Source organism: Microtus ochrogaster, chromosome 7 (assembly GCF_000317375.1).
Source record: "Microtus ochrogaster isolate Prairie Vole_2 chromosome 7, MicOch1.0, whole genome shotgun sequence".
Lineage (NCBI taxonomy): Eukaryota > Metazoa > Chordata > Mammalia > Rodentia > Cricetidae > Microtus > Microtus ochrogaster.
Window position 1 is genome coordinate 61,307,600 of NC_022014.1, and position 9,596 is coordinate 61,317,195.

At 47.6% G+C, this 9,596-nt stretch overlaps 1 protein-coding gene across 1 annotated transcript in view; it reads left to right on the plus strand.

Annotated features, from left to right (window-relative positions):
- The first annotated feature begins 6,829 nt into the window (after positions 1 to 6,829).
- C7H17orf64 (chromosome 7 C17orf64 homolog) overlaps positions 6,830 to 9,596 on the plus strand; it is a 10,453-nt gene continuing 7,686 nt past the window's right edge. Inside the window, exons 1-3 of the mRNA XM_005350447.2 lie at positions 6,830 to 6,880; positions 8,539 to 8,640; positions 8,863 to 9,038. Coding sequence (XP_005350504.1) covers positions 6,830 to 6,880; positions 8,539 to 8,640; positions 8,863 to 9,038 — 329 coding nt within the window. The remainder of the gene's footprint in view (positions 6,881 to 8,538; positions 8,641 to 8,862; positions 9,039 to 9,596) is intronic.

Below are 9,596 nucleotides of genomic sequence, written 5' to 3' on the forward strand. Positions count from 1 at the left end.
CTCACTTCCTCTTCCTCCCAGCATTCTGCTCTGTTTACTCCTCCCTCCTGTTTTAACCTATCAGGGCAAGCAGCTTCTTTATTTAGTTAACCAATGACCTTCCTCCATCAAATGGTCTCTGGTGAAGAGGAGAAAATGCTATTCAAATACTTACCATGTGTCAAACACATTGATGGCCCTTTTTATCTGCCTGAGCTTTATTTAATCCTCAGAGAAACTCTGTGAGACAGGTTTTATTGTTTCATTTTTCCAATTGAGGAAACTGTGATTCAGAGTCAGTGTCATCCTGGAAAATGCTTAAATTTGATGGAAAGGGGAGGTCACTGCTACAAAGCAGTGTTTGGGGATTCTGTTGTGTAAATATTATTACCATATCCACTGTCTAGCTGGGTTATAGTTTAATTGGTAGAGGCCTTGCTTAGCTTGCACACAGCCCTGGGTTCAGTTCCCAGCACTGCATAAAGCAGATGTGGTTATGTATGCCTGTAATCCTAGCACTCAGAAGGTAGGGATTAATCTCAGAGGTTCGAGATTAAGGGCCAGCCTAAGATACCTTAGGCTGTTTTGTTTGTTTGTTGAAACAGGGTCTCACTATGTGGCTAGCCTTGTCTGGTCTGGAACTTGCTGTGTAGACCAGGCTGCCCTTGAACTCATAAAGATCCAAATGTTGGGGCTGGAGAGATGACTCAGAGGTTAAGAGCACTGACTGCTCTTTCAGAGGTCCTGAGTTCAATTCCCAGCAACCATATGGTGGCTCACAGCCATCCATAAGGAGATCTGGTGCCCTCTTCTGGCCTGCAAGCACACATACAGACAGAATGCTGTATACATAATAAATAAATCTTAAAAAAAAAAGATCCAAATATCTCTGCTTCCAGAGTGCTAGAATTAAAGGTATGAACCACAACAATTGCCCCTCCTTTTTTTTTTAAGGTGGCAGGCAAGATGACGACTCACTGGGTAAAGGTGCTTGCCACTAACTTGACACACACACACACACACACACACACACACACACACAATATGGTGTGGGATTTCCCTCTGTATGCTGTAGTTACCATTAATGAATAAAGGAACCAGGAACTGCTTTGGGCCTATAGTGGAGCTATAGGGGAACAGAGTTAGGTGTGGAAAACTAAAGGGAATGCTGGGAGAAAGGAGGAGGGGTCAGAGAGAAGCCATGTAGCCACTGCCAGAGACAGACACTGGGAACTTTATATATACACACACATGCACACACTATTATATATAATATAAAAACACACACATATATTTTGTATACACACAGAAGCTTCAAGAGTTAGGAAGGTAGCGCAGGTGGTAGAGCGCTGGCCGTGCATGGTGCCATGCCCAATGCTCAGGTAACAAAGCTATACACAGTAACCTGTGCTGGTTTTTCCACTGCCGGGGAGCTGGATTAAGCAATATTGTTGGAACTTTTTTAGCTTTTTTTTTTTTTTTTTTTTTTTTTTTTTTTTTTTGGTTTATCGAGACAGGGTTTCTCTGGAATTTTTTCGTTTTGTTTTGTTTTGCTTTTCGAGACAGAGTTTCTCTGTAGCTTTGGAGCCTGTCCTGGAACTAGCTCTGTAGATGAGGCTGGCCTCAGACTCAGAGATCCGCCTGCCTCTGCCTCCCGAGTGCGTGTGCCACCACCGCCTGGCAGGATTCTGATTCTAAAGGTCTGCAGCAAGGTGATTTTTTTTTCACAGTCTAGAAGACTGATAAGAGCACGGCTCCTAGAACCACCAGTCTGGGCTTGAGACAGGAGGTAGCCAAAATCCAGTCCCCAGGAAAAGAGGAGGCAGAAGTGAGTTCCTGGGAGAAACTGTTACAAAACTTGTAGATGAGTTTTTTGCCCTCTAACGTTATTCTCGGCTCACGTGTTTGCTCGCTGCATTAATTCAGACCCGTCTCTCAAATCTCATCTCAAGAAAGGAAACCTTCTGCAAGGGCAGAGTAGAAATCCCTGGGCCCAGCAGCTTGACAGCATCCCAGACACTCACGTATTATTAGACTGTTTAGAAATGTGCTCCGCGGTTCTGAGGCTGTCATTCTGCAGGGTTATTTTGATACCTTGACAAGATATTTTTAGAGCAAGGAGCCCAAATTAAAACATTGTGACAAGAAAAGTGAGATTAAGTAAAAACTTTGTTAACTGGAAAACTCGCAGCAAATATCCAGTCAAGAGCAGGGGAAGTAGCTACAAAATCTATCTGAGAGCTGTTGGAGAGGAACAGGAGATAAAGAGATAGTCACAGCCTGCGTTCTTGGAGGGATCAGCATCCTGTTAGCCGGGAAGGTAAGGTCTTACTTACTTAGCTTTAGAGCTTGTTTTGACAGGCCCAGATGCCTTGGATTGGCCCAGGCAGAACTAATCCCTGTCCACACCTCAGGGTAAGCCTGCGGCACTTGACCTTCACTGTGTGTGATCTTGAAAACTCTGGTTTTACTTTAATCCCCAGGTGCTCGGTTGGGGCTTGGAAGCTGGTTAGCTAGACCGCCCATCTTTCTGCCCTTTCCTGTACTGTCCTCTCAAGATGAGTCCTGCCTGTGACTTCTCCGCCTCTATTTGAGAGCTTCCGTGACTTAGATGTAAAGACCTATGTAATCCTCCAAACCACCGCTGAGGAGGTGCTCACCCCTGCATTATACCCGCTACAGCCTGGGTCCTAAAGTCTTTAATGAGTTCTGACGGATAGTTTGCTGCACCTTCAGAGCCTGGTTGGTTCCCTCGATTCAGACCCTGATGACCTTGGAGCAGGAGTGCCTGGCCCTCACCTGGGAGCTGTAGGTGCTGTGTGCTGGTACAGTATTATAGCTGCGATAAGAATTTGAATGTCCTTCCTTTTCTAGGGGTCTTGATATAATTTTAGTTGCATAACTGGATAATTTACCTTAAGATCAAAACACCTTCTTTAGCCATTCTAAGGATGCCCTTAAGTTTCTCATCAAGGAAAGGGATAAAGGAGAGTTCTTTGGGGGGAACAGAAAGTTTCTGTGCAGCTCAGAGAGGAGTGGGGGAGAGAAACAGATCTTCAGATCTGTGAGGCAAAGCTCAAGGAGATGCTGAGAACCGTTTTCCACGCTTACTTAAGTCAGAGCCCATAACAAGAAAGTTGCGAACTCCGTCTTGTGGACCTATAGTAGGGAGTCGCGCATGATCACTAGGAGACCAGTCTGTGCAGTAACGGAGAATGCCAAGCTGCCTAGAACGGAGGGAGTGTGGGCAAACCAACAGGCCTCCCTCCCACACCCCTCATAGAAAACTAATAAATATGGTGAGGCGCTTTTTTAAAAATTATTTATTTATTTATTTATTTATTTATTTATTTATTTATTTATTTATTTGTGTGTGTGTGTAGGTCAGAGGACAGGTTTTTGTTGTCTCTTTTTGAGCCTGTCCCGGAACTAGCTCTGTAGACCAGGTTGGCCTTGAACTCACAGAGATCCCCCTGCCTCTGCCTCCCAAGTGCTGGAATTAAAGGAGTGCGCCACAACCTCCTGACCAGAAGACAATTTTGGGATTGAGTCTCTCCTTGTATTTGTGGGTCCTAGTGATCAAACTCAAGCTACCACACTTCAGGCAAGGCCCTCATCTACTGAGTCAGCTCACCATCCCATGGTGTATAGTTTTTAAAAATAAATATGGCCTGGAGAGATGGCTCAGAGGCTAAGAGCAGGGGCTGCTCTTCCAGAGGTCCATTCCCAGCCCCCACTTGGTGACTCACAATCACCTGTAATGAGATCTGGTGCCCTCTTCTGACTGGTAGGGACACATGCAGGCAGAACACCGTGTACATAATAAGCAAATACATCTTAAAAAAAATGTTGCAAGGAATAACACTGTTAAATGAATTGACTTGGCCTAGAGTAATTTTGTGCTGACCAGTTGAATTTTGAAGTATGTTTCCCAAAAGCAATGGATTTGTGTTTGGTTTTAAGGTTATATATGAGCCATTTCTCTGGCTGTTATCGGTGCAGGCTGCTCCCCATGTTTGATAATAAAGCCATTATGTAAACAGTACCGCCATCCAGAGTTTGGGACTTGCTGGAAGCTTTTGGAGTGAAAGGGAGGTTTTAAGAGAACAGAATGGCATGCCCAGCTGTGGGTGGCGTACGCCTTTAATCCCAGCACTCAGGAGGCAGATACAAACAGGCACGTACATTACAATCCAAAAGTGACAAGCCAGGCAGTGGTGGCGCATGCCTTTAATCCTAGCACTTGGGAGGCAGAGGCAGGTGGATCTCTGTGAGTTCGAGGCCAGCCTGGTCTACAAGAAATAGTTCCAGGACAGGCACCAAAGCTACAGAGAAACACTGTCTCAAAAAACAAACAAACAACCCCCCCCAAACAAAAGTGACATGGATATGACCAACATATGACAAAAAAAAACAGTAAAAAAGATTTGAATAGGCATATAAGTGTATATTACTCACATGCACACGTAAACACACGTATCTATCTGTACTTCAAAAGAGAGAAACAAACAAAAGTTTTAGAAACATTCTGTTCTCTCATTATTTTTTAGTTTTGTTGTTGTTGTTTGTTTTTCGACACAGGGTTTCTCTTTGAAGCCTGTCTTGGAACTCGCTCTGTAGACCAGAACTCACAGAGATCCGACTGTTTTGTCTCTGCCTCCCGAATGCTGGGATTAAAGGCATGTGCCACCACTGCCTGGCTCCTGCTCAATCTTTTAATAATGCTATTTAGTGCTATTTAGTTCTTTTTTGTTTTTTTCCAAAACAGGATTTCTCTGTGTAACAGCCTTGGCTGTCCTGGAACTTGCTCTGTAGATCAGGCTATCCTCAAACTCAGAGATTCACCTGCCTCTGCCTCCCAAGTGCGGGGCTTAAAGACATGTGCCACAACTGTTTTTTTTTTTTGAAGATGTCTAGCTTGGGTGTTGTACCCCCTCTTTTTGGTGGCCCCATTCAGATCCCTTTTATGCATATGTGTTGGTTTTACAGAGGCAGGTTTCAGTAGGCCTTGAACTAACAACAGTCCTACGGCTCCAGTCTTCCTGGACACTGGTATTACAAGGTCACTGCCCTACCCAGGTCATGAGTACAAAAACTAAGCAGGCTGGGAAGAAATCCCCTTTGGTGTTTTGAAGTATGCATTCCACACTCTTTTCAGCGTATATCCAAAGATGGGGTTGTGCCTCTCATGCTGAATCCCTTCCCACCTCACATCTCAGCAGGTGTAGCTGGGTGTAGAAGGACACTTGGACATGTGTGACAGACAGATGTGTGGCAGAACGTTTTATTTATCCTATTGATGGTGTTTCCAGAATGGTTTCCAGAAGGTCCCTGTTGTCAAATCCCTCCTTAGGACTGTCCCTAGAATGGACAGAGATGATGCATGTTTTACGTCTTCGGACACATTAGCAATTCCTACTCCCTATAGAGTGTCTAGGAGGCCTTCTTTTGCCTTCCTCTAACTAACATAATTGTCCTTAGCTGCAAAATAACCCTCAGGAAACAGAATTCCAAAGCGAAGGCAGAGAAATAGGGACTTTGATTGTCCCCGTCCCCTCCCCTCTTTGCTAAACATATCGGGAATAGTAACGGGGAATAGTTAAGGGTTCCTGGACAGAAAAGGAACTTCCCCAAAACTCAGGGCCTCCTTGCCTTCAGCTTGAAGCTGTCAAGATCTACTATGCCCTGTTGTGTAAGGCTAGATGGACCGAGGGAAGACTCTATTGGCCGACAGCAGCCAACAAGTTGACCCAGTGGCCAACAAGGAAGAGGGAGAACGTGATCAGACTGGGTGGGGAGAAAGTGCTCTCCAGTCGCTGAAGACACACCCAAGAGGTCCTGGCGATAGAATGAATCCAGCGTTCCAGGGAAGATGTGGCCTAAGTGAGGAAACAGCAGCAGCAACGGTCTTTGCACCAGGCAGCAAGCTACACTCGCTGCCGGAGGACGCGAGGGGGCGCTGGTGCCCTGGAAGGGACGAGGCGGTCCCGGCGGAGCCTGGAGCGACTGAGCGTCTACCCACCAGGCCCCGGACGCCCGCGGGCATGCGGGAGGAGAAAGCCAGAGCGCTCGGGAATCCGATCAAAAGCCTTGCACCCTTTTCAGTGGCCACTGTCTTAAGGCAAGTGATAGGACCTCGGCTACCCAGGCTCGTTAGGAAACACGGTTGGTACTGCCCCTCGCCCCAGGAAGGTTTTGGTGAAGATTAATGAAATACACGTTGGCTGTAATTTTGTAAATACCCTTAAAGCAATCCAATCATCCCTCGGCACCACCAGTTTATTAACTTGGTGGCTACAGGGGCTAGCAGTGTATTTCAGTAGAGATTTATTCTATTACATCCTCTCTTTGTTCTGAAAAAGACTGTTACAACCCCCACCCCACCCTACCTCGGCCAACACACACACTCTCTCAAGAAGCTCCCCATGTAACTACGGAGGCAAGAGTGGTTTCCATCCAGGAAAATTACTTCAAAAACCTTACCAGGGTTTAAAATCAATAAGTAGTGTCTGACTGGAGGTGTGCCATCCGGTCCTGGTCAGCTGTGAGCACTGACGAAAACAAAGTGTTGGATGGTGGAGCGGGGCTGGGTACCCAGCACACCCAGCTTGCTTACTCGCTTACTGAGTTCAGTTCCCAGTTGGAGGAGATGGTTGGTGGCCACTCCGAGGCATGAGTGGACAGGATAGAGAGAGGCCTGAGCTCTGTGTTGGCAGTTGCCATGGTTTTTCTCAGAGTTCTGGAGCCAACCTGCCCGCTACCTGGGCAGTCAGGTCCCAGCAGCAGTAAGTTAGAAGCCTGTGGGGGACCTAAGAGTGCGGTCCTGGAGCCTGCCAGCCCAGCTGTTGGGATGGAAGCCGCAGATGGGCAAGCGAGTGACGGAGATAAGCCACAAGAGGAGGTGAAGTGAGACTCTGGTGCGAGGGAGCCAGGGAAGGGGTTGGTTTTAGGAACCATGAACATAAAATTCAAAGAAGACAAGATGAAAAAAAAAAAAAAAAGGTGCTTTATGTGAGTTAGCAAGAGCCCCCCAAAACAAGAGAACCTAATTCCTCCAAACAGTTGGGCTAGAGCATAGCTCAGTAGCTTGCCCTAGTCCTGGCTTAGATTTCCCAGAACCACGGAGTGAGGGATAAGCGGTAAACACGTTTATCAAAGAGGTGTTTTCTGGCAAGACGATGGGATATGCCTTTTTACTGTTCCTTAGAAAGGCTCACCCATGCCTATGTGAGCACACATATGTGTGATGGTCTGTGTTTATGAGGTGGCCAAGTTCCCACTCTACAGTTGGGAGGAACCTGTCCTGTCCCTTCTTTACCTTCCCCCTCGCTTCCCTTCAAAGTGCTCTGAGTGTGGCTCTTCCCACAGACAGCAGGTGATCTGACTGTCCTGAGAGGCTGTGGAAATGTGAAGCGCAAACTGACACGGGTGGTGCATGCCTTTAATCCCAGCACTCGGGAGGCAGAGGCAGACGGATTTCTGTGAGTTCGAGGCCAGCCTGGTCTACAAGAGCTAGTTCCAGGACAGCCAGGGCTACACAGAGAAACCCTGTCTCAAATAAACAAACAAGAAAGAAAGAAAGAGAGAGAGAGAGAGAGAGAGAGAGAGAGAGAAAGGGGAAGGAAGGAAGGAAGGAAGGAAGGAAGGAAGGAAATGTGTGGTGTGGCCCCAGTGGCCCCAGCCTAATTCTGGCAAAGTTCTGGTACTAATTCACAGCCACTTTATCACCACTAATTTTATATTTTTTTCCCTTTGCTCCACTTGGGTCACAAGACCCCTGTTATCGCCACCTTATCTACGGGGTGCCCTTCAGATGCATGCCATAATGGTAAAATTCAGAGATGAACAGATATGGGCCTGGGACTTTAATAAAGTGCCAAGTAAAATGAAGAGTGATTGCTGCCCGTCCCCTTCAGGAGCCCCAGAATTCTTTTTATTTTTATTTTTTTGGTTTTTCGAGACAGGGTTTCTCTGTGGCTTTGGAGCCTGTCCTGGAACTAGCTCTGTAGACCAGGCTGGCCCAGAAATCTTTAAATGCCCCCCCCATTCTCAGTTACAAGAAGATAGATGAGAGCTAACCTCAAAGAATGTGTGGAAAAGAAAATGAGTTCATGTTTATCAGGACTTTGTAAAGTTTCTTAGGATAGCCAAGAACTATTGGAAAAGAAATAGGTGAAATATTGTAGGTTTTCTAAGCAGAAGTTTTCAGAGATGGGTTTTTTCCCCCCAGGCACAATAATCTAATGATGCTTAAGAAAGAGATCATAAGCTGGGCGGTGGTGGCGCACACCTTTAATCCCAGCACTTAGGAGGCAGAGGCAGGCGGATCTCTGTGAGTTTGAGGCCAGCCTGGTCTAGAAGAGCTAGTTCCGGGACAGGCACCAAAAAAAGCTACAGAGAAAAGAGAGAGAGAGAGAGAGAGAGAGAGAGAGAGAGAGAGAGAGAGAGAGATCAAAAGGAGAATGGCGAAGGGTTTGGCTATCAAAGATATTTGCCAATATCTGCTCGGCACTGGGCCTGAGGCCCAAGCCCCTCACTGACTGTGCCACCTCCTTCCAGGTGGGGAGCGTTCCCTGCGTAGAGAGGAGATCCAGCACCGTCCCAGCCAGAGATGCTCTGGTCCGTCATGCCAAGGGCCTGAAACAGGATACCTTCAAAATTGTAAGGGGCTATCCTGGAACCCTGTCCCCACTAGCCTGGGAGGAATCAGGAGGCTTCCGTTCCGAGTCCATCACCTGACCTGTCACACTCAGGATGGAGCTGGGGTGGGAGAGTCCGTGGAGCCTTGCCACCACCCAGAGCCACGACAGACTCTAGTCCGGCCCATCTGCCAGACCTTTCTCCCCACCTCTCAGCCCCCCCCCCCACCTGTGACCTCCTCAGTGTAAAGAATACCTGAGACCGCTGAAGAAGTTCCTGCGAAAGTTGAACCTGCCCAAGGACCTTCCCCAGAAGAAGCGGATAAAATACAGGAAGCAGAGCCTCGAGGCCCTCGGGGACCACATCAACACCTTCCTGCAGCATTACTGCCGAGCCTGGGAGACCAAGCACTGGAAAAAGTAGGCAGCCTCCTTGGCTTATCCCACTTCCAGTCACCATGACGCTATGGTCAAGATCCTCCAGTCAAGGAGAGGGTTAAGATCCTGGGGGACAGCGATGTTAAAGAACAGGTCCCTCTAGCCTTCAGGGCAGCACTGACTGTTCCTTAGCTGTGCACATGGTAGGCACAAGCCTTGGCCAAGAGCCTCCAGATACTCAGTAAGTAAGGCATTTGTTTCTAAGCCCAATGACCTGCGTTCCATCCTTCAGACCCGTGAGGTGGAAGGAGAGATCCATCCTATTGCTAGTCCCCAGACCTCCACACATGCACTATAGCAAACACACACACGCACGCACGCACACACACACACACACGCACACACATGTTTTAAAGCCTTTCCTGAGAAGAATCCTCGAGCCGCTGTGTGCTGGTGCTTGTAACCAGCCCGTGGCATTTCTGTCCTGGTCTCCACCTCCATCCCCTAACCTGAACAGGAAGCAACTTGCAGCCCATTTCTCCTGGGTTCTCCTGGTCACAGGATAGTGCGAGGGAGAGTGGGCTCCAGCAGCGCTCTCAG